The sequence below is a fragment of the Centrocercus urophasianus genome, unplaced genomic scaffold (genome assembly GCF_019232065.1).
Source record: "Centrocercus urophasianus isolate 14NV4802_14NV808 unplaced genomic scaffold, USGS_Curo_1.0 seq_321, whole genome shotgun sequence".
NCBI classification, from domain to species: domain Eukaryota; kingdom Metazoa; phylum Chordata; class Aves; order Galliformes; family Phasianidae; genus Centrocercus; species Centrocercus urophasianus.
This window is the reverse complement of record NW_024884891.1, coordinates 1-23,285: the sequence shown is the minus strand read 5'-3', so window position 1 is coordinate 23,285 and position 23,285 is coordinate 1. Positions and strand designations below refer to the sequence as shown.

Sequence of the window (23,285 nt, the reverse complement as noted above, 5' to 3'; positions counted from 1 at the left end):
ATATTTTGGAGTATTCCTTAGTAATCAGTCCTTTTTTTCAACAACTGCAGCAATACACAGCATAACTATGAAGTGATAAAATGATTGAGTTCAAACAAGTCAGCAAAGGGTTGTCTGATCTGAACATCTGCAAGGCCTTTGATGTGGTCTCATTTCACAACCTTATCTCTACACTGGATTCAAAGGGTGAACTATTTGGTGGATAAGGAATTGATTCAAAAGTCACAGCCTGTGGGTTGTGGTCAACAGGTGGAGGCTGGTGAGGAGTAGCGACTTCCAGTAGTATCTCTTGGGAGTAGTGCTCTTTAACAACTTTATTAATAGACATAGACGATGGGATCAAGTGCACCCTCAGCAAGTTTGCAGACAACATCAAGTTAAGTGGTACAGGTGATATAACAGAAGAAAGGGATGCCACCTGGAAGGATTTGAACAGGCTTGAAAATTTTTCCCACAAGAAAGTAATGATGTTCAGCAAGATCAAGTGCGAAGTGTTGCACTTGGTCTGTTGCTGTCCCAGACGCACATACAGACTGGGAGAACTCCTTGAGAGCAACCCTACTGAGAAGGACTTAGGGGTCCTGGTCGATGGAAAAGATAACCTGAGCCAGCAATTCGTACTTAAGGCCTGGAAGGCCAACAGTATCCTGGGCTGCATCAAAGGAGAGATGGCCAGCAGTGCAAGGAAGGTGATTGTTCCCCCCATTTTGTCCTTGTGAGGTCCCATCTGGAGTATTGTCTTCAGGCTTGAGACCCTCCACAAAGAGAAGATGTAGAGCTTTTGAAATGGGTCCAGAGGAGGGCCAGGAAGGCAATCAGAGGGATGGAGCACCACTCCTACAAAGAAAGGCTGAGGGACCTTGGCTTGTTCAACCCAGAGAAGAAAAGGCTGAGGGCAGACTTCGTTGTTGTGGCCTTCCAATACTCAAATGGAGCTTATTAGCAGGAGTGGAATTCAAATTTCACATGGATGAACAGCGATAGAGCAATGGGGAACCGTTTTAAACTAAAAGAAGGGAGGTTCATATTAGATGTCAGGGAACTATTTCACTGAGAGAGTGGTGAGCTGCTGGAACAGGCTGCCCAGAAAAGTTGTGTTTCATATCACTTTTTTGGTTGTACATTGTATGGGAACTGCTGAATCACGGCCTGAACCTCTGGTTGATCATCTGAGGTGAGCAATGAGTCAGCCACGGGAACACAGGTGAAGGCAATTCAGCTGTGCTGCCGGAAGGGATGGAGCCTGGCTCCACCTCTCTGAGGCCCATTTAAGAGCTGACTGCCAGTGGGGAAAGATCTCTTCTGGAGATCCATTCCACTGGAGTTTTGTAAGCAAGCCCAGGATGTCGGTAAGACTTCTATCTTTTCTGCTTTGGTGTAATAACTGCATAGCCAAGCCCTTTAGTACATTTCATAGCTATAGCATCTGTACTTTCATTGATTGTACATATGTACATTTGTGAAAAATTATTCTCAAAGGTGAAGCACCGGAAGAGAAATATTTCATCAAAAATTGCTGGTGAACACCTTGAAAACTCGCTAGGAGTGGCAGCCGCTGCTACTGAACAAACCTGATGTATCAATTTCACAAAAGCAAGGTCTAACATCCCACTAGTTTTTGTTGTTCCCATGTTTTTACAAAAATATGTAAAGCATGCATTTTATTATAGATTTTATATGCAGCCCATGACAATTCCCGTTACTCTGTGCAGCCCAGCTAAGCCAAAATGTTGGACAACCATGCTCTAGGTTAATAAAGGACAATAAGAAAACCCTGATCTTAAAAACCCTGATCTTAGAATGATCAAATATTGTTGTAAACTATGGAAACTGTGCATGTTTTGTTTTGTTTTACATATACTGTAGAAAAGCAGTTTACAGTGTGTATCTAATTACTGGCCAAAGGGAATAGAACTTTGTATGTACCACGTGGGAACTCATCTAAAACATGAAAAGAACTTCCCAGAGGATAAACTAGTGGGGGGAAAAAAAAAAAAAAAAAAAAAAAATTATCTTTTGCAAGGGGAAAAAAGCATGAGAAGTCTGTCCTACATATAGTAAATGTGCTGCCCACCTGTGTCCCAGTTTTTGCACATAAGATAACCTCTAGCTTTAACTTTGAATCCTGTGTATTCTGAACTACAGTCAAAGTCTCAACCAGTTGTAGAGCAAAGGAAAGTAATGACAGAGCCTTTATTTGAGAAATAGGTGCCATAGGAAAAGATATCCAAGAGGAATTAACTCACCCCTCCTGGTAACAGTTTAGAGAAAAGGGTGAGCATAGGAATGTGACCCTATCTCGTTCGTACCATTGGGCTGCAGCAGAGAATGGCAGGGGGAATGGGGACCTGTGCAGACTCAGATGGGACCTGAAATATCATGCAGACAGAGGGGTGGCTCACTCCAGACACTCATGTACTCGTGAAGCTCACCCACTGGTTCAGGCTGAGACCTTGAAATTCCACTATAACAGTTAAATATGCAAACACTGGCAGTGTTCTTGAACAGAAAAATTAGAAAGATTTCTTTATTTAACTTCAGTACAGGATCTGTTCTTCCAGTTCAAATCCTTTTGAACTTTTGATCCTTTGTCATTTGCTTGTGGCAGAACAGAACTCCTGGGAGAACCAACTCAATAGCAAGAAGCAGATCAGATGAGGGAGAATCAATGACAAGCACCACTGGTCCTGCAAATTCCGTTTTGTTAAGAGAAAGGAAAATTGGCTGTGACAAAACAAAAACAACAAATTTTGTATGGAAAAGAGAATTTGTGAAAATACAGATACAGATCTCTTTGATTGGAACTGGATGTCAGCATACTGTAAACAATTATGAGACAAGTCATGCTGATTATCTCGAAATGTAAAGGGAGGTTGAATGAATATAGAATTCTCCTCCATTGCTCAGTTCTAACAGGAAGTTAGAAGGGCTTTGAAAATATAGTGTGATTAAAGCCTACTTCCTGTTTCAAGAATCCATACCAGTGCACCAGAAATGTCAGCACCCTTTCAATAATTGTAGAATTACTTCCTCTTCACATAATTAGAGCATAACTATCTGTGCATAAATGATTCTGTGACCTGAGCTACTTCTTTGAATCTAGCACTTCTCCACGGCTAGAATGGTGTGTACTGTTTTTTATATAGTGTTGAATTAAATTGAAACTCCTAAGTTGCAAGTCCATTTTTCTTACTACTTTTTGTAGACTGATGTTTCTGAAAGAGTTGGCATATATTCAGCTATCAGAAATGGAAGTAAATGTCAAAGGAAGCTAGTAGTACTGACTACTACAAGACTGAAATGTTCACCACTGCATGGAAGTTCCCTGACAGCAACAGAAAACCAAGCCTTATGAATATGCAGTTCCTGTGCCACTCTTAAATGATGGTGCTATTTGAAAAGTTCTAGCCTGACTTTAAGGTGTTATGGGTATCATTAGGATAATTTACAATGTAGGTGCCAAAAATTGTCTCCACATTCAGCTACCTCTTAATCTGTTTTCCACAATTTTTTTTTCTTTGCTGTAGGCATCACAGGTGAGACTGAATTGGGAAGTAAAGGCGCTGCTACTTTGGATCCTCAACCAACTCCTGGGGAGAAAAATACAGCACAACATCTGCAGGTTCCTTCTGCATCTGCCTGGGACACTGGCAGCAGTGCTGAAGACACTCAGACAGCAGTTAAAATTCAAAACATGAAAATAAGAATTAAGTCTTTACAAAAGTTTTTGTCACTAAATTCAGAGAATTATTCTCAAACCTCTACGACAAGAATATTTTCACTTTGTGATGAATAAAACATGCAGCAAACACTGACTCCTTTCACTGTGCCTCAGGTCTTTTCTAACACTGTAAGTGAGGCACAGATCTTATATTTCTCAGGAAGAGAAAGGAGTTACAGCTGTACCCAAACCTAGAAAAGGCTTTGGCTAGTAAAATTCCTCCTACCATGTATGTGTGGATTAATAGATTTCAGAGAGAGATTTTAAAGAAAAACAGTATATTTTATGGAATGATACTACTTCAAGAGTATATCAGTCACTTTAGTCAGCTGTAGTGTCACACCATAGGTAAAAACAAAGACCCATCTGCAGAGCAAAATCGAGATTAAGTGAAAAAGTTTATTGGATTGTTTTAATACTGAAATTCCATTTGGCTTTTAGTTGTTTATAAAATACTTCAGTTAATCATGTTTGAACCGTGATATTTCTATAGGAGGATGCAGAAGTGAATAAGCTTGAAACGTCACTGAGGGAGATGACAACATGTAGGGACGACCTCAAAGAAGCAAGCGAATCCTTAAGAAAACAGGCAAGAGGAATTATTTTGTACAATCAGTTACTGTGTCTGAGTTAACTGTGTACTGAGTACTGTATACTGAGTTAACACTGCTAATTATCTGAACAGGATGTTTGCAAAAATTGATGATTTGGTTTCTCCAATACAGGGATGGTGTGATTGCGTATAAATACTCTCACCTTCTCTGTTTCTGAATTCTTTAGGCATTTTTGGAGTGTGTTCTTTTTCGTCACTTCTTTATGAAAAGAGAAGAGCAGTTGTTTATTAAATCACTTTGCTGCTCAGTAACTCTGATTTCAGAGTGTTGTTTACAAAAAAAAAAAAAAAAAAGTGTTTTCCATTCACTGATATTTTAGTATTTTTCAATTTTTTCAGTTATATGATGAGATTGTAGAGAAGAAGTAATTGAATGAACAAAAAAAAAGGACAGGAGAAGTTTGTTTCAGCTATCTGGAAGTAAGGTTTTTTCTTATTTTGCGTGCTTCCTTTGTAGGTAACAAGTAAAATAGAATTCATGGTTCTTTTTTGTTGTAGTGGAAACATCAGTTTATAATGGCAGAGATGTATAAGGATACCTGTGAAGTGGCACAACAGATGACACCTTTCATGCAGGAAGAAGTGAGGGCAGCATCAAAAGGGAATAAGGTAAGAATTGGGCAAGGTGAAAAAATCACTCACAAAAGCCATTCAATAGTGGAGCCTTCTCCATACAGCTGTTGAAATAAGAAAACGTAGCTGCTACTTTTTTTCGTTCTAATAGTTAATTAGTTACTGTGGGCGGTACTCGGTGCGGGTGGTACGTGGGCTAAGGTGTTGTGAGCTGGGCTGGGATTGTGTGGAGGTTTGCAACAGTTACAGAAAGAATAGAGGAGGGCAGATAGTAAATGGAAAGAATAAAGATTGTTGCTAAAATTGTCCTTGGAATTTTATATTGTGTATCTACTTTTTATTTGTTTCCTGTGTTTTCCTCTCACCTTCTCTCTCATCTGTCAAAATTAGACTCTGCTTATACTCCTCCTTTGTGGTTATCCATGCTGCTGTCTAGTTTGCTTACGAGAGAAGATCTCTACTAACTAAACAAGTTCACAGGAGAACTCTCTGCTGCCCTTGGCACAAAGACATGTCCGTGCAGGTTGTAGCATGGTCACCCGCACCAGTGGGAGCTGTCTGCAGACTCCTTTTAACAAGGAGCTGCCTGTATTTCTCCAATAGCCAGCGGGGGCTTCTCAATCCCTGGATACAAGGCCCAGCAGAGCAGGCACGGCCTGTTCCACATTACTGTTTCTGCAGAGATAATGTCTTCTATGGGCTCTCGGTAACTTTGTCCTGAGCTTTGTCTCACTAACCATTAAATGATGCAGGATTTGTCAGAACTAATGTGCTCTGGCATGCATGTCTGTCTGCTACTGTTTTGGTTTAGAAGATCATCAAGGTGAAAGCTGAAATAACTGATGATGTGAATATATTACAGCTACCACTGAACTCTGAAGTTTATGGGCTCCTGACTGTCCTTATGGATTGGATCTTAGATGAGCTCCTTAGCAAACTCAAGAAACAAGAAGAGAGGAAGGCCAGAAACCTCAGTGTAGCGGAAGAACCTACATCCAGGAAAGTGTTTGAAGGTAAAGGGACTTGAGTTTGATCTGGTTCATGTGTTTTCAGATTCACGTATATACTGACTGATTTTATTGTGAGAGTAGAAAAGGTCAGCCTGTTTTGTATAGACCTGGGAGAGAGCAATGAAAGCAGAATGACAGTTATTAAGTCAGTATTAATCCCAGCAGTCAGATGGAATGGCTGCATTGTCACTTATAAAACAGAGCTGTCGTTTTGAAGGAGAAGTGTCGTGTTCAGTCTCAACTTGCAAGTTTCAGCCTGTCTTTTATTACCTGTGGTTTATGCCAGCTGGTGATTTATCTTGTATGTTGTGTGTAACACTGTATAGAATTCATGTTTTCCTACAGAGATTCTCACACCTAATTAAAAATGTTTTAATGTCTACGTTGGATGTCAAAGTTTCAGATAATGACTCATAACAGATGATGCTATGTTCTACTGAAAGCCCTTCCTTCCATCTCTCTGGGGATAACAAGGCTTGGAAACCAATGTGGTATTCAGGAGTTCTTTATTGCTTTCCTTCATTCTGTGCAGAGTTTGTAGGTACTGGCATTGGCCTTGATAGTTGAGTTCACACACCGTACCTCTGCTTTGCATGCAAACCTGAGTAAAACTTAAAATCTAAGTAAGGAGGTAATTCTTTTATCTCTAGAGGACCTGACCAGTGAGTGTTTGCACATGCAATCTGACAAACTTCAGGAGTAATTTGAGATCTGGGTTTGGTTTGTTTGGGTTTGGTTTTTGGAGTCTTGTTTTCACTTGTAGACTGCTCACATGCTAAGCTGACATTCTGCATGTAACTTCGCCTTTGTGTGTTTTTACAGCTTCTGCCTGTGGCTGCAGAGCAGCTCCAGTGCATGTCGTTTGTGAATCCTAAACTACACATGCCCCTGATGAGACTGATACACTGGTTTGTAAGGCAGCTGGACTATGATACTAAGGTAAATTCTCTGCAGATAGTCAGGCATTTTGTATTTTAAGTACACATAGAAAGTGGACATTTTCAGGGTGTATGTATAATAGAAAGCTGGCTGTCTTTGCTAAACATCAATTTGTAACAGAGAAATGGAAAAGTATGGCAAAAAAAACTTCTCATAAATGGAACTTTCTGAGATCTTTTTTTTTTTTTGCACAGTCTATGAAAACATATTTTTACGTACATATGCAATCGCTGTTGCAGTAGTGTCTAAGCATCTCAGGAAATACATTTTTATAAATGTGCTTAGCAGAGTTGGCAGTTAGGAAAGGAAACACATTTTTGTTCACTTCATGTGCGAGATTAGCTGAAATTGATGGCAAAGTGTGGCAGAGCAGCATGGGAACTTTGGCTTTGTCCTCTGCTTAATGTCCCACTGAATTCATAGTTTTTCTTGACAAGGAGAAGCTATTTTAAATGATCACAGTGTAAAGTTTGACTCTGAAGTAATATTTCTGCACAGTTTGTGATGAAAATTTGAATTACTGTACCTTTCCTGAATGGCGTTCTGAACATTCATGTTTGGATCTGCAAACGCTTTTGCAGCTCGTGACTTCAGGCATCTGCACAGGGCAGCGTAGGTAGCACTGATTGAAATGGGGTTTCCTCTGCAAGCAGGGGCAGCTCAAATAAAGTCAGCATATCACGGGCCCTCTTTCCCTAGTCTCTTTGTGCAGTTAGTGTTGAAAAGGCCCTGTGCTGATGGCACTCAGTTGCTTTTGTAATGCAAGCAGTATCTTCTGTGCAGATTCTGTTGTGACACACGATCGAACAATTTGGTATTTCACACGTAATCCTTAGGGGAACAGAGTAGATGGGAGCTTCGTGTGCTTTCATGTTTACACTCAACATGCGCACTGTTTGATTCAGGACCCAACAATGGCAGAAATGATTATGAGACTTGCTGAAGATATTTTCACAGGCATAAGGAATAATGGAGATGTGCACAGTTCTTCCAGCCGCTGTGCAGAGAGTGAATCAAAATCAGCACTCTTCTTCACAAGTCCCTTTATGCCTATGAGGTTTCTGTCAACTATGGTTGTGCTTACAATAGAGACACCAGGTAAGCTCTGGGTTTTACTGAATCTTTTCATTATGATTCTATGATTCTGTGATTTTTTTGATCCCTTTTAGTTTTTCCTTTTAGTTTCTCTCATCTGTATTTTTTTTCCAGGCGTGTACCTGGACAAAGTCCAGCAGTTCCATGATACCATAGTGTCCGTGATGCTTTCCTAGTGAAGGGAGTTTCACTTGCATGATACTTCCTTGTACAGCCAAATGCACTGAAACAAATACGAACCTTGCTATTATTCATTTCATGTTGTAATTTCTGTGGCCATTGTAATACAATTTATTTTAATCAGAGAGATGGCCAAAGTGATAAAGGAGAACACAGATGATGGTAATTGTTTCAAGCAGGTGCTACAGCAGTAGCCAAGATCTTTAGTGCGTATAATGGTACAGCATTTCCTCTTCTGTCAAGTGAAAAAAGTAGCACATTTCAACTGGTTCTAGAATATCACTGTCCTCTTTAAGCTGGTAGATTCCTTCCCTTGAAAGGCTGGTCAGCTGCAGTGCCAAGCATTTCTTTTCTGGTATAGTTAGCTATAAAGTTCTACTTCTGCCGTTATAGATCCATGGACAGATAGATCACATAGATGTGTGGTGTTCATGGGTATGTCTGAGAAAACCAGGGGTGGAATAGCACATTGGGCTTCAGCATATATCCTGCTTCCCTCGAGATGTCAGTCTCAGCAGATGGCACTGTAATTAAACTTTTGCCACTGGATAAACTTTTTTCCTTTGTACTTTACCAGGTGATCAGTACTATTCCAAGATACTGAGAAAGATTTCACATCAGGAGATTAAGAAGATTTGATTGTTTCCCTTGACCTAGTATCTTTGCATCGTTTAGTGCACTGCAGAACGAATGGACGGCTGCATGAAATACATGCTGCAAAAGTTAAACTACAGCTTTGGATGGAAAGGAATGGCAGTAGCTGCTGTCCTGAAAGTCATGGCTCTTATTCAGATGAATGACCCTTTACTCCCTCAACAGAGGCTTCCCAGATGTTGAAGCCTACATGGTCTGAAACTATCCAGTTTCCAACTTCTTTTCACTCTTAAGGAAGATACTGGAAAGGTTTTGTGTTTTCTTTGGTGTGCAAGTTGTAGCTGGCCTTTTTGTCCACTCCCAACTGTTTTTTAAGGAAGAAGATGAGGCAGAGGATGTCTTTAAGGTTAGAAACATTCATCATCATTTCAGCCATTTGACTTTTTTTTGGTGGTATATATTTAAGTAATTCTGAGGATAAATATTCACATATTGCTTATCAGAACTGTGACTGTAGAAATTGTATTGCTTGTTTTCTACTCTCTTTCAGTAAACTACCTGGAGCAGGCATTCTGCTGTGATACTGAGATCGGTTTTATAGCAGACCCCCACTTGCCTCAGATCAGGTCCGTGTCCATACCAACAGAGGTACCTCAGAACTGGCTGCTGCTCACACATATTTCTAAAAAGCAAAAGCTTTCACAAACGATACAGAAACCTACTCAGCTCAAGGAGACTCTGCAGAACCACCTCTATGAGAGACCTCTGTGGGCTCATCTGCTGAACCCATCAGGAAACACCTCAGCCAGCTGCAAATGGCATTCCCCAGGCCCGCTGAGCTGTGCCAAAGGCTGCACAGTCTTTACCAATTCTGATTTCAGATTTACCTTAAACTTGGATTCTGCTTTTTGGGACATGTCTGGTTTTGTGTTCCTTCAGCTCAGAGGGGTTACCCTGACATCTGCAAGACCCATTGTTTTGGGATTTGCTGCCGTTCCCAGGGAGTCATGCAGCATCGCAGCAGCAAAGCTCCAGTCCCTTCCCTAGTCTCAGTGGGACCAGTCCCTGTGCTGACAGAACTAACTCCACTGTGGTGCAGAAAGTGCCACACCTTTATTCCTTACAACATGCACCAGGTGACATGACAAGCAAGCGACAAGCAAGCGCACCCTCTCAGAGTTCAGGATCTACATTTGAACAGTTCTGACATGCATATGCAGTTCGTTGGCATACAAATCCATTCTTTTTCAAGGACTCAGATATGTGCTAATGTGCCTTTGGATGCCCGGTGTTACCTAGGGTGGTCGACTGCCCACCTATTATTTCCCGTTTCCCACTATCAGCTTTACTATGGAACTTCTGACCCACTGCCATCCACTTTCCCCATTTGGAAGATTCCCATTGATTTTTAGGACACAGTGAGCCACTTTTCAACAACAGTGCATGTGGAGCCCGAGTGAAATGTCCTTGCACCGATTGAGGCAAAAGATATATTATTCTATTATGTCCCCAGCACAAAATTATTGAGGAAAACAAGATATTAGCCCACTCAAGCTGAAATGTAAAGGTTTCAGAACTATCACTTGTGGATTCCTTTTGCTAAACTAGTATACAGGTTCTTAAACTAATGTACTAATCCTATTGGTAAACAAACCAACTTATATCAGCAGAGAGTGGAACAATTCAGATATTTGCTCTGTTATCTCTTTTGTCTTAAGCTTCTTCTATGGAGGTTGTGGCATTATGAGCAGTAATACATTACCCTCTGGTTAGATCTAACATGCCACGTGCACTCTGCTAAGTCTTGAGTAACAGCACATCAAGCAGTAACTGCTGTTGCAATGCCACTTTCAGTACTTGCGGCTCTTGTGAGTTTAACTCTTCAAAAGCATGTCTTGTCTAATTTGACAACATGTGGACTTGCTAGGTAGTGTTTTCAAAGGCCTTTTGATGTTTTGCCCAGACCATATCTAGAGCAAATATGTTCTCTCATATCATAGAGATTCTCTGTCCAGCGGTCATCTCTGAACTGAACTAACACTCAATTTGGGCAGAGTTTTTACAGATTACTGTACCACACTGCAACTCTGCACATTGCTCTAAGGTTAAATACGAATAGAATTTTCCACTTGACCATCTCCAAAGCAGTCCAAATGGTTCAGAATAAAAACTGATTTGGCCAGTTCACATATTGATACAGTCTACAGAATTTTCAGAGAGCAGTGTGTATAGGATAGCCCACAATATAAACTACAAGAGGGGCAACCCCAGCACATACACACCTCTTATCAAAGCTTAGACGCTTTCCATCAACCATGTGTAGAATGGAACTCATGGACTGGTGTAACAATTAATGACTCCATGATACTACATCATGTTGCAAAGGGCTTGATGATGGGTTTCTTCTGTGACCACATTTAATGGATAGTAGATAGGTCCGTAAGTTCATTTCCCAGTCTGTTAGGCAGTTGGATATACCATGGAGTCACACGCAAATCATCATCAGGTTGATAAAGGGAGTGAACGAAGGGGTCAAAAGGAATGGTACCACAGTACAGGGAGTGCTGGTGAGCCAGGATGACCTGCAAAACTTGTTTGTGTTGACCCAAGTGTGAAGTTTAACAAATCTGAGAACTGACATCACCACCTACAACCACCCAAACAAAATACTATTAAGAAGCACATTCTGGGAAGCAATCAACGACAAAGCCAGCTGCCAAGGGTTAATGCTTGGCATGTGAATTCCGATGAAATAAGATGGGAGTCTGGGTTGGTTGGTTTTTTTGTTTGGTTGTTTGGTTGTTTTTTTCCTTTGTGTGTGATTTCATAAGTTTGTTTTTTAAATAATCCTCACTTTCTTTAAAAAATAATTTAAGAATTACCTCAAGCTTCAACTTTTTCAGGCATGGCACTATTGAACTTCCGACTCCAGATAAGCTTATTTTAGCATTTTTATTTCACAACTCCAAGAACAGCACAATTCTAGTCTAAGAATTATTCCTTTTGCACTACTGTTGGGAAAAAAAAAAAAAAAAAAAAAAAAAAAAAAATAAAAAAAATTATTTTAAAAAAAAAAAAAATTAAAAAAAAAAAAAAAAGAAAGAAAATGCTTTATCAGTAGAAATTCCTCAATTACATCCCAAAAGGGAATTTCACAGTCATTAAACATTTGCTCAGATCCTCTTGATATATCTCATAAAGAAGGATCATTGGGACCCAGCTCCATCCTAGGTATTTCCATTAGCCTACTTGTGGCCCTGTTTTGCTTGCTTGTGACTCACACTTTGAAGAATTTGCTTTTTCAAAGTGCCATTCCTGGGCTTCAGAGATGCTCTGCTCAGGAAAACACATTTCCATTTCAAGAACAAACACTCTCATCTTTTTAAGTTTAATAAAAGCTTTAAAACCCAATGAGATGAGAAAAGCAATGCAAACTGTAGCAACACAGTAACACCAGGGTGCAGATTATCTTCAAACATCAAGATTTCATGGGCTCATTTCTTGTTGACAGTACAATGCTCATACATTTCTTAAAATCTAACCAACCAGCTTTCCCTCAATCCTGCAAAAATGCATGCACAGATTGATCTACAGCCTCATTTCATCTAATGGATATTCTAAGGAAAACCAGGCCTTTATTTTTATCCAGTTGCATGTCAGGGGGATCAGAACACCTGCCTATGGTAAAATACCATACAACATGCAGCGATAATGCCCAGCCTGTCTGCCACAGAGACTCTTGCAACCTTCTTCCCTGGTGGTCAATTTGCAAATACTCTGGACTGTTTGTTGCTGTAAAGAAACTGCAACAAAACCAGTGCATCCTGAAACCATCAGATCTATTGGGAACCTGCTGAGCTGGGACTTCTCCAGGAAAGGGACTTCGCCAGGAAACACCAGCATCTGAGCAGCTATTTCATTTGGCCCGTGCTCCCTGCATCTTGCCCAGAGGGCTCTCCAGCACGGAGCAGCAGGGAGTAGAAAGGAAGTTGAGTTGGTCAAATTTCTTGAAATGATACCGTAGAATAAATACGTATCAAACTTCTAAATCTTGTTTTACTGACAAACTTTATTATCACTAGGCTGTCACGTGAAGAAAAACACCTTAGATTAGCTTTCAAGTACTCACTGGCATTGAAGTTGTTCCTCTTCATGTAAATCCTTTGAAGGTCCTGAGGCAAACACAGGAGCAAAAACATATAAATAAGAGAACCAAAGCAGCTCATGGAGTGGCACTGCAGACTGCTGCTCAGGCCAGCTCCCGTACACCCTTCCCATGCAGCGCAGTGAGGCTTCTCACAAGGAAATCAGCCTTCCAAAATGCACAGGAAATCAACAGAACAGAAAGGTCAGCCAAAAAATTCAGCAGTTGCTGGAAGCAGAGTTGTCTTATTTTTCACAATTGCTTGAAATGACATACATTGCTCTTCACACATGTCCAGTGATGGTGACTTACGAGGAATACAGGAGCATCAGCAATCACACCCAGCCCATGGTGTTGAGTGGAACAGCCAAGGGCAAAGCAGAGGCTGGGGCAGTGTGACAGCTCATCCTTGAGGGGACTGAGGACTTCCCTCACAATTTTCCACAAGTTAACTGCACAAAAAGGAGCAAACAAGTGAAGGAAGCCAAGCAGTATTTTATTGACTCCCACAAGACAGATATGGATTGCATACAACCCTGGAAAACTTCTTACTTTTTAAAATCCTGGAATTATAAATGAGAGAACTCATTCCTCATAAATAACCTGGCACCATTCCTTCATCAAAAGATTGTGACATGGAACAGATTTCCTTTACAGTTTCATTAAAATTATTCATTTGAACAGCTTAAAAAACTATGTCTATAATAATACTTAAATATATTGCTCATATTTGTGACTTAGTAAAAAAAATAGTTTGAGCTAATACTTTCCTAGTGTTCAAAAAAATCCAAAGAGAGATCAACGTCTCATTGAGTAATTGAGAAAGATGGGTAAAAGTTATTTGTTTGAAATTATAAACAGACCTCATTTATCAACAGATCGAGTCCCTTAAAAATGTGTGTCTCACTTATTAATGCTAATGATCCCACAAAAATGCACACAGAGCAACCAGCTTTCCCTCAATCCTGCAAAATATATGCACAGATTTATTTACAGCCATAAAGGCATTTCTGCAACATTCACAAGATGGGACTGATCTCAATAGTAACGCCCAAGCATTTGCAAATTCTGACCAAAAATCATTTGATTACTTTTAGCTTTAGAATAAGTCAGTCTGAACCTCAGTGAGATGACAATGGCAAAGGCCCAGACTGCATTCAGAAACTGTTGCCCTCCTGCTTTGTGGGGCTGGCAGAGGCCATGAGAGCACTCCCGGTTGTAATGCAGAAACAGACAGTACAGCTTAAGCTGCCAACAAAGCTGAATCAACACAGTCTGTCTACTACAGCGCACATTTGTTCCACTGGCACCTGGAAAACTTGGTAGCCTCTGGAAGCATCAGTCTTTTCTGAAGGGATCCGTGGATTTGCTTGCCTTCCTGCAGTGCTTGCTATTATCCGTACTACCATCAAAAGCACACCAATTGCATTTCCACGCACCACTGCCAAGACACTAATCCAGAGGCTGAAACTAACACACTAGTGATTTATCAGGCCTGACCTTTTTTGAAGTTGAAATCGGGTTCCTATTTGGGAAATAACAAAGCAGCATGTCTCCTTGACGTTCATGATAGGCCAGAAGTGCTTTCTACAAAGTCTCCAGTGGTCCAAGTAGTCGGTAACCCCCCAAGAGATGCTTGGTCTGAGGTATGGTAACTTCAGTGACAGCTTCAGAAGGCAAAGGCTTTAGCCATAAGGCTGGCTGAAGAATTCCTCTGCTCCACTTCACTTCCCCCACAAATGTGCCAACACAACCCAAAGCTGCATCTCTGACCCCGTGCAGGTCTCAAAACAACCCTTGACTTTAAAGTATGGACCAGTCCATGGATCTGATGTCCTGGGCAGCGCAGGCAAGAAGTGGGGATGTAGAGCTGATGGACAGGGCCCCTCAACTTAGACACACTTGGCTTGGGTTTTGTGTCAGAAACTTCTGTGTCAAGGAACATCTCCTTCACTGTTTGCAAAAGAATGATGATCACCAAGGGGCTTTCCAAAAAGCAAGCATGACACTTGAAAAGGTATGAGCCACAGGATGGGTTTGGACATAGACTTTGGGAGCAGATAACTGGTTTCAGACATTCTCTAATCCACACCTAAATATCATATACTAAAAAGAGTTTTTAATAGTGCCTTTAGTACACCAGCTAATCAAACAAATCTCAAAATATTTTCTTTCTATTTTACATTTTTACATAAAGCTGAAGTGTTTACACCTTTATGAAGAAGACCTAACTAACTGTCAAAGCAAATTAAACCACATTTAAGAGCAACTTACCCAATTAGTTTCATGAAGACCATCACACATGTAAAGCCAAAAGGTAATGAAATCTTGAAAAGGACATAACAACTTGAATGAAAGCAGAAGAGAAGTTTTAACAACCTTTTTGTCCATACAAGAGCTTTTCATTTCTTTAAGAAGAAAACAATTAATGTTCACTGAATGACTTTTTTTTGGCCATTCAAGCTTAGTGACTTCAAAATGAGCAAATTTTCCTAAGTTGTCATGTTGTAATTACTATTGTAACTCTAATGAGTTCAAAGGATATACAAATCACCTACATCTAAACAGAGTTCTGCACATTATAGACTAAACTGCTTAACTTACAAATAATCATTTTGCTGTTTCCAGTTTGCAATGGTTTAAAAAAAAAAAAAGACTTCACAATGTGTGTAAATGGGAGGTTAATATATTTTTAAAACCAGAATAGAAAGCTGCATGTTAAAAATGGGATCATAGACTAATAAATACATACATCAAAGACATGAATTTCTCAGCATCTGGTTTTAAAGAGCAAGGAAGTGGGGAAAACTACTTGTCCAGACTTCATTCTGGCCCAGTGGTCTAGCTACATGCTAGCAACATCTAGCATGTATGATGATGTAGATGATGCTAGCAACATCTGCAATTCAAAAACAACTTAAAAGAGGAGAAGAATCATCTTTGTTGCCTATTTTCCTCTTACAAAATTAAGCTACTTCTTACAAGTGTGGTGTAAAATCTAAATAAATATTTATTTCTTCATGTACTTGATGACATCAAATTAAAAAAGCAATTAATTTAACCCAGAAAAAATGAGTCATTGTATACTGTAAGGACAGACAGCCTTACTGCAGATTTTCTACAGTAAAAGTATTTCTAGAAATACACCAGAAATTACTTTCTCATAACAAAATACACAATTATGTGTCAGATTATCATTCAGTTTCAATACTTAGGCAAAACCAAAACAGTTACTACCAAGTTTTGAAAAAGAAAAAACAGTAAAAAGATGTTTCAACAGGTATGGAGATGCCAGAAAGCAATGCTGGACACCAGGATTTCCAAAGCGACTCCCCTTCCAAACTGACGTGCAGACTGTGAATTAGACTGTGAGTGAAAACTGATCCTGTTCTATGGGTTTCTCCACCCATGCTCCAAGTCCTGCCTTCAGGAATGCTTTAAATAAACACTCTTTGGCAGTTTGATACTCAGTGGCTCCTTGCTTGGTTTCATGATACAGGTTAGGCTTGAAGATCTTCAAGCACAAGCTGGACGAAAGCTGTGCAGATGAAAGAGACAAGAAAAAAGAGAGCAAATGATTTATACAGACCAACATTTGCAAAGCAACTGAGTTATTAAAATAGCAATTAGAAAAGGTAATGAACTACTCAACCAAATGTACAGGCAAAGGCAACAAGCCAAAAGCACAATATAAATTCCAGCCATTCTAGCTCTGTATTCAGTTTCACTGCAACTATCCACACTTCTCCTCTTGCAAGCCATGCCCTCCTGTAGAACCAAACCACATACAGAGACAAGCAATCTTTGGACTTCACTTTTCAGCAGTGCTGTGGTAGCTCCACTACACTTAGCATGCCTTTAGCTTCTTCTGGATTACCTCTGTCCTTTGGCAGAGAATATCTAGACACTGAAAAGCAGCTCGTGTATACTATTTGGCTCTTTTCTTTCTAAAGACAGAGTGAAATTTCTATAGGCTGGGTTTCAGCGCAACTGGGATTATATTTCCAAAGAAATTAAAATGAGAAGGCAAAAAGAAAGGAGGTAAGAGCTTTTGCTTACTGAGCTATAACAAAGGATTATCAGACCCTCACATGCATTTTGTACCAGGCGTTATACAACTGAATAACCTAAATGAATGTGTTATTTTCCATTACGGTGCGGACTGGTAGCTAATGTCAGGCTCAGCTTAAGACAGGTGCAAAAAATAGCTTCTGAATACAGAAAGATATACATGGAAATGCCATAAAGAATAAACTGGAAGTGAAAAATGTTCCATGCTGGAATATATACCTTTGCATGAACATGCATCCAGCGGCTGTACAAAGCATGCTTACAGAGGCGAGATGCACGCCCCATTTCATCTTTGCCAGTTGTAGCATTAATAACTTCAAGACCACTGTCTCCCACTGTCCAATTTACACTGAAATTTGGTGCTTTCCCTGGTTGGCGTGCTTCTGCATTGCTAATACCTGAAAGAAGAGAAAATTAATGACAACAATAAACACTAACTGCTGATCATTCTTCTTACTAGGCTACTGAAATCACGCCACAAGCAATTCTTCCTTATGGGGACATTCTCCTGCAGATTTTTCACCAAATCATGGAAATACTGCCATGTATATTTAATACTCATCGTGATTAAAAATCCCCTCTCACTCTGTCATTCCTAGCTCAGCAGGTAAGCATTGGGGGGAGAAACAAGAAACCAGCTTTCTCAGTAGAGGATTACATAGAAGACTGTAGTAGAGCTCCATGTGGACAGTGATATTAGCACCTTGCCATGTTAGCCTATCTTTGGCTGGGATAGAATTAATTTTCTTCAGAGCATCTGGCACTGTGATGTGCTTGGAACACAGGATGAAAATGACATTGATAATACACCAACGCCAGGAGCATTGCTGCGCCAAATCAAGGACAGTTCTGCTTCTGACACTGTTCTGCTAGTGAGGAGGCCAGGAGGCACAAGGAACAAAACAGGACAAAACCAGGAGCTGATCTAAGCTGGCCAAAGGGATATTCCATACCAAGGGTGCCTTGCTCAGCAATAAAAGCTGCAGAAGCTGGCCACAGGAGCTGCCTTCACTCTGTGTCCAGCAGGGCATTGGTCAGCTGCTGGTGAGCAGCCTTCCTCACCTTTTTTTTTTTTTTTTTCTTTTTAATTTCAACTTATTATTTCTTTCACATTAAACTGTCCTTTTCTCAGCCCAGGAATTCTCCCACGTTTATCTTTCTCAATTCTCTTTTCCACCCCACTGAGGGGGAGTGAGCGAGCCGCCAGGTGGTACTTAGCAGCTTGCTGGGTTAAATGACAACACGCAAATCAGGAATATCTGGTCTAGTTTACAGGGCAAACCAATTCATGAGTTATTGACCTGCAAATAACTATGAAGACGAAATGCTGTTGGAGTACTGCGCAGGGTAATCGTTGCCCTCAAAGCCCACTCACTAGCAACACTAGCAGAGTTCTGGACAGCGCAGATCCAGCAAAGCTTCCCTAGCTGTAACTGTCCCATCAATTCCCTTTCACTCTGCTGCTCTAAGAGTTCAAGTAGCTAAATGTATGGTTCCCTGTGTCTGCACTTTAAAACCAGTGCAGAATGATGAACCCTCATCATGTCTCAGCACAAACAATTAGAGTTCAGCTAACAGGTTGTAACTGCAATCTTATTTAAAGCAGTCAATCCTATTTAGAAGTGTTTTTTCACTTTCCCTCGTAAAAAAATGGAGTTAGATCAGAGCAGTAGTGTGAGATGACAGAATGTCTTGCAAACTAAGGCATGAAGGCATCCACATTTCAGTAGCTGTAGAGTATGTTTCAATAGAGTTACCATTATTTCTACATAAATACGACTGCCTTCAAAGGTAGTGCAGTGCTGCTTCCATAAATGTTTTACATGTTCAAATGCAAGCCTTAGTGCCTGAAAGACAAACTGGGAACCAGTAACACTTCAGTTTTACTCCCTCCTTATAGCTGTGAGAAGAGGAATGACCTTCAGAGGGGGGTCTGACCTCACTCTGGTTCTCATCAGCAGAGGATGTCTCGCCTGAGAGCACTTCCTTCCTACCAACTGCACAGGGGCATGGTGCAACTAGCACACACATAGTCAGAGGTGCTTGGGCATCCAAGTTAGACAAAGTAAGCCCCAAGCTCAGCATCCTATGCAGAAAGTCAAAACCAGCAGACACTTGACTCTTTTCTCACAAATCCAGCTGTGCTTTAGCTGCCTCTCCACTTCACATGCTCATTACTGCTGAAGATGCCCAGAAACAGCAATTGAAGGACTCCAATGTCACAGCCCATTTTCTGCATGTCTCAGGAATGCTCTCAACACGTCCCCAGTGCTCTCAGGCAGCAGCCAGGGCCACCAGCACAGTGAGTGGTTTAAGTTTCACTGAAGTTTAAGCACTGTGGAATGGCTGTGCAGCACGGTAGCCTCACACACATTACAGGGGTGGTGAAACTTCATATGTCTCAATTTTTCATGAGGAGGGGAGGAGAAAGGGACGGGAGACAGGGGTGTTTTTTTCTTTTTCTGATAAATAAGAATCCCATTTTTACTTTAATATAACTCTTTGAAAGTTTATTTTGTATCTAGTCTGAGTCTCCGCTAGGACTTACATCTAAAATAATCTAGTAAATTTGTATGAATTCAACATTAGCATTGCGGCAAGATGTGTTTCTTGATGGTATTTGAAATACAACCTAACAAAGTTAAGTCAGCCTAAAGCAGATAAGCACAGGACTCTTTTATTGGCCCTTAAAGCACTTAAAGGTCTTAAAGCACTTCTGGGTCCCGCACCCACTTGTAGGATGCAAAGATGAGAGTATGTGAGAGCTGTGAGGTCCTAGATGCAAAATTACAAAGCAAAATTCAGATAACCAGTTCCTCACTTACTAAATGAACATTTTGAAATATTGAATTTTCTGATGCTGACGTGTTTTTATGCTTGGCTTATTTCGACCTTGTCGCTGTCAGTCACCGACAGACAGTATGCCAAGCAAATAATAAACAGTCCCACCATTCCACATTTGCTTAAAATAGGAGTTGAAAAAATGGAATTGGAATGACAGTTTCCTTTATTTTTATTTTCCAGTTTCTTTCAGGTGAGATTGTCACAACTTCTGCTGTTCATTATGAATGGTTGCCAAAAAATCCATGCATTGAGTCGCATGAAAACTGGAGTGGATCATGCACAACTGCTTCTGTGCCACTAAAGACCAAACACTGCAGAGCAAACAAACCCTACCACTCCACGAGTCACATAATAGAAGGTCTACACATAAAAGAACTATTAATTGAGAGCAGAAACAAAAAGAATCTAAACTCTGACTCTCCATATGCATGTAAATTCAGGCTTGTTTTATGAAGCTGATGTGAAACAGTCACTTGCTTAAGGCAGCATATACTGGAGAACTTATCAAACCTACTGAGGCAAGAATAGGCATGGCTACCACATGAGAAATGAGTCCATCACATTTTTAATTTAACTTAAAAATATCTGTGCTATTACTTTTTCTTGTTTCACGTGCCACTGAACAGTATCAGTCAGTATTGCAAAAAAGGCCTTTTGCTCCTTTTCTTATTACTGTGAAAAAGCAATATTTCCATTTAAAAAACAAAATTCTGCCCTACATTTTCCTTTAGTGAGTGATTCCCTCCCCAGACCAACACGTCCAGAGTGTGAGCAATTCTTTCAGCAAACACTGGAGACAATTTACATTTCTCTACTGCTTTGCTCATGCAGTGGAGGCTGTATAGAAGCGATTTTCAAATAAAGATGGCATTGAATATAACATCCAGAGTGCAGTGTATTTCAGCAGCAGTTACACAACTGCATTTCTTAGGTCATTTTGATGTCATAACAAACAAAAATGACTCTGAATTTCAAGTACACTTAAATGACACCTTGGTAAGCAGCACTTATCTGCATGAACCGTGGAAAAATGCCAAAGGAGTTTCTGCAGGCAGATCACAGGCAGCATGAACAGGAAACTAAGGTTGCAAAAGCAAAGCATCTGACAGTCATTTAGGTAGATCATATCTTCTCTCTCAAGAGCTAGACATGAACGCAACACAATTAATTGAGACTAGTAATGGGGGGGAAAGATAGGATAGAAAGTAGAGTGTTTCATTCTCCTTTGAAAAGTGTTACAACTACAATATTTTAGAGAACATCACACTGAACTTCTTGGATATTCTCATAACCAGGTCTAATAAGCAAAATCAAGGGTCACCACTTGTTTGGGCCAGCGTGTACATACTAGCAAAGCCTGACAGAGCTTGCAGCAAGTTTCATCCAAAGGAGGTAAGGGGCTAAAAATACCAAAGCGGAAGAGATGATAAGTGCCAGGAAACTCCAAAAATCACCAAAGAGTCTGCTGAAAGATTTTTTTTTCTTTTTTTTTTGTAAAAAGCAAACGAGCTAATTCAATAAAATTAAAAAGCAAACATAGTAGTCATTCAGAGAGCTGCTGAAGCATGAATATTTAAAATCTTCAGAAATTCCTTCCATGGTTGTCAACATCTTATTGAATACAAAATATGAATTGAGTTTTTGCATCTAGACTGTCTGCAAAAGAGCATAGGTACATTCACAGATTGGAGCTTCTCTTCAAGGCAGATGAAATTAACTAAAGATAAATAACTGGTAATACATATGAGGAATTTCCTGCACTCTCAGCTGGAAAACTGCTGCTCTGATATGTATGCTTCCAATTAACTTGATGGGGAAAGGATGTATAACTAGAAAATTTCCTATGAAGAAAGAAAGAACATTTGATGGAAAGATTATTTTTACCAGTAGAGTAGGTAACTTCATCTTAACGCAACTGTCCCTGCAGACACAAAAGTTATCTTGTAAGAGATTAAAAAACAGCTCTTAGAATGTTTTCTCAGCTAAATATTTCCATTTAAATATTTCGGGAGACAGTGGGGAAAGACAGAATGCCATAACTGAACAGCTATTTCTTTTTTAGTTGACTACATTATTAAAAACAAGTAATGATCCCACAATGGTGCAAATAAGGGAGAGAATGAAATTTGGGAGAGCTACTCCTACTGTGCTTATTTCCATGTAAGAGTACACTGTGAAATAAGTGAGTCAAACAGTAGATGTGTAGTTACACCTAGGCCCCAGTTGAATCCAACATCACAGATCAGAAAACTAGCTTTCAAGACTAATCCAGCGCAAGAAAATCCATCAGACTAATTCTTGTGAGTGTCTCCTCTCAAGCAAGGCTCCTGTGCATTTTGAGATACGCATTTTCATGAAACTCAATAGCTGAGAACACTTCTGAATTCTCTCTACTGCCCAGTGAGTTCTGGCTGAGCTGTTTAAACAGATGATGCTGTGTCATGACAGACAGTCATCTAACACTATTTCAGAACAAAAGGTTTGTACAAAGCTAAGGTGCCCTGCTCCAAATTTGCTGTCTTGAAGAATTTCTTAAAATTCCCAGACATCAGATATCAGCAACACTCCACACATCAGCTATTAGGTCAATATAACAATAGAATATTTGGAACTGTGCACGTTGTCTCTATTACTTACTTGCTACTATAAGGATTTACATGTCACTTAAAATTATAGTACGTTTTGGTCCAGGGAATCCTTAAGAAATAAATTAAATACATAACAAGCTCCCTATGTTCATTTTTAAAATGTCATGTTTAAAATGTTCATGTTTAAAATGTCAAACTTCAAACATGCTTTAAAATACTGGTTGTTTTTTTTTAACTTTTTTTCCTAGAAAATAAACAGATGTGACAAAAGCCTGGCTCTACAGAACAACACAGTACACACAACGACAGGAAGTATAACAGATCTCAGTTTTAAAGCTTTCACAACATTAGTGTAATCAGCTTTTTCTTTAGATTTTAAGACACTTTAGAACTTCACTTTTAACTTACTTAAATTATTATTTTATTAAATTAGTTCAAATACTCTCAGCCCCACTAGAGTCTAGGATCTGTGTGGTGCTAAAGAATAATGCTTGAAGTTTCAACAGCAGCTGCTGGTTACTTGCCAGGGTTGGCTGTTTGGCTGTTCTGCTGTCTGTCAGCTAATACTTAAAATGGTATAAAAATATTTCTCCAGGACATTCCAACAGGCTCTAAATGCAGCATTTGTGCATTAACTATGAAGTGAAAATAAAAATATTGTGACAACTAGGTCATGCAAACAAGTTGGGTGTCGTGCTAACTAAAACTAATTCTGCAACCAACAGAGATGGATAAGAAAATAAAATACAATCAGCGACATCTGAGATTGTCTCTTCATCCACTTTCAGTTGGGTATTGGCCTAAAGATTGTGAGCCAAATGTTTTCATCTTGGAAGACTGATAAATGACGTAGCTATTCAATAAATACCTGCAATTGTAAGAGAAGTGAAAATGAGAGCTAATGCACTATCCA

The 23,285-nt window shown here is 39.9% G+C and overlaps 1 protein-coding gene and 1 long non-coding RNA gene across 3 annotated transcripts; one reads left to right on the top strand and one right to left on the bottom strand.

The window, feature by feature from the left end:
* The first annotated feature begins 11 nt into the window (after window positions 1–11).
* Window positions 12–11,768, top strand: CCDC138 (coiled-coil domain containing 138). 2 transcript variants are annotated; one of them, XM_042829871.1, is made up of 9 exons: window positions 12–689; window positions 3,528–3,536; window positions 4,215–4,310; window positions 4,833–4,943; window positions 5,770–5,920; window positions 6,740–6,856; window positions 7,762–7,954; window positions 8,709–9,131; window positions 9,276–11,768. In XM_042829871.1, the coding sequence occupies exons 1-6, from the start codon at window positions 465–467 to the stop codon at window positions 6,790–6,792; spliced, it is 645 nt and encodes a 214-aa protein (XP_042685805.1). In that variant the 5' UTR covers window positions 12–464; the 3' UTR covers window positions 6,793–6,856; window positions 7,762–7,954; window positions 8,709–9,131; window positions 9,276–11,768. The 2 variants fall into 2 exon arrangements, with proteins under 2 accessions (XP_042685805.1, XP_042685804.1); XM_042829870.1 differs by lacking the exons at window positions 12–689; window positions 3,528–3,536; window positions 4,215–4,310; ... (2 more) ...; window positions 6,740–6,856; window positions 8,709–9,131 and having other exon boundaries at window positions 7,766–7,954.
* A 324-nt stretch (window positions 11,769–12,092) lies between these two features.
* On the bottom strand, window positions 12,093–22,541 carry LOC122166248. Its single transcript, XR_006170748.1, has 2 exons — window positions 17,160–22,541; window positions 12,093–16,407 (listed from the first exon to the last, which is right to left on the bottom strand). It is a non-coding gene; the product is annotated as an uncharacterized LOC122166248 (long non-coding RNA).
* Window positions 22,542–23,285: the final 744 nt, after the last annotated feature.

Coding starts and splice junctions, on each gene's coding strand:
- CCDC138 (XM_042829870.1), top strand. CDS start 7,771: ATGGCAGAAATGATTATGAGACTTGCTGAAGATATTTTCACAGGCATA. Junction 7,955..9,275: donor GCTTACAATAGAGACACCAG/GTAAGCTCTGGG, acceptor ACTCTCTTTCAG/TAAACTACCTGGAGCAGGCA.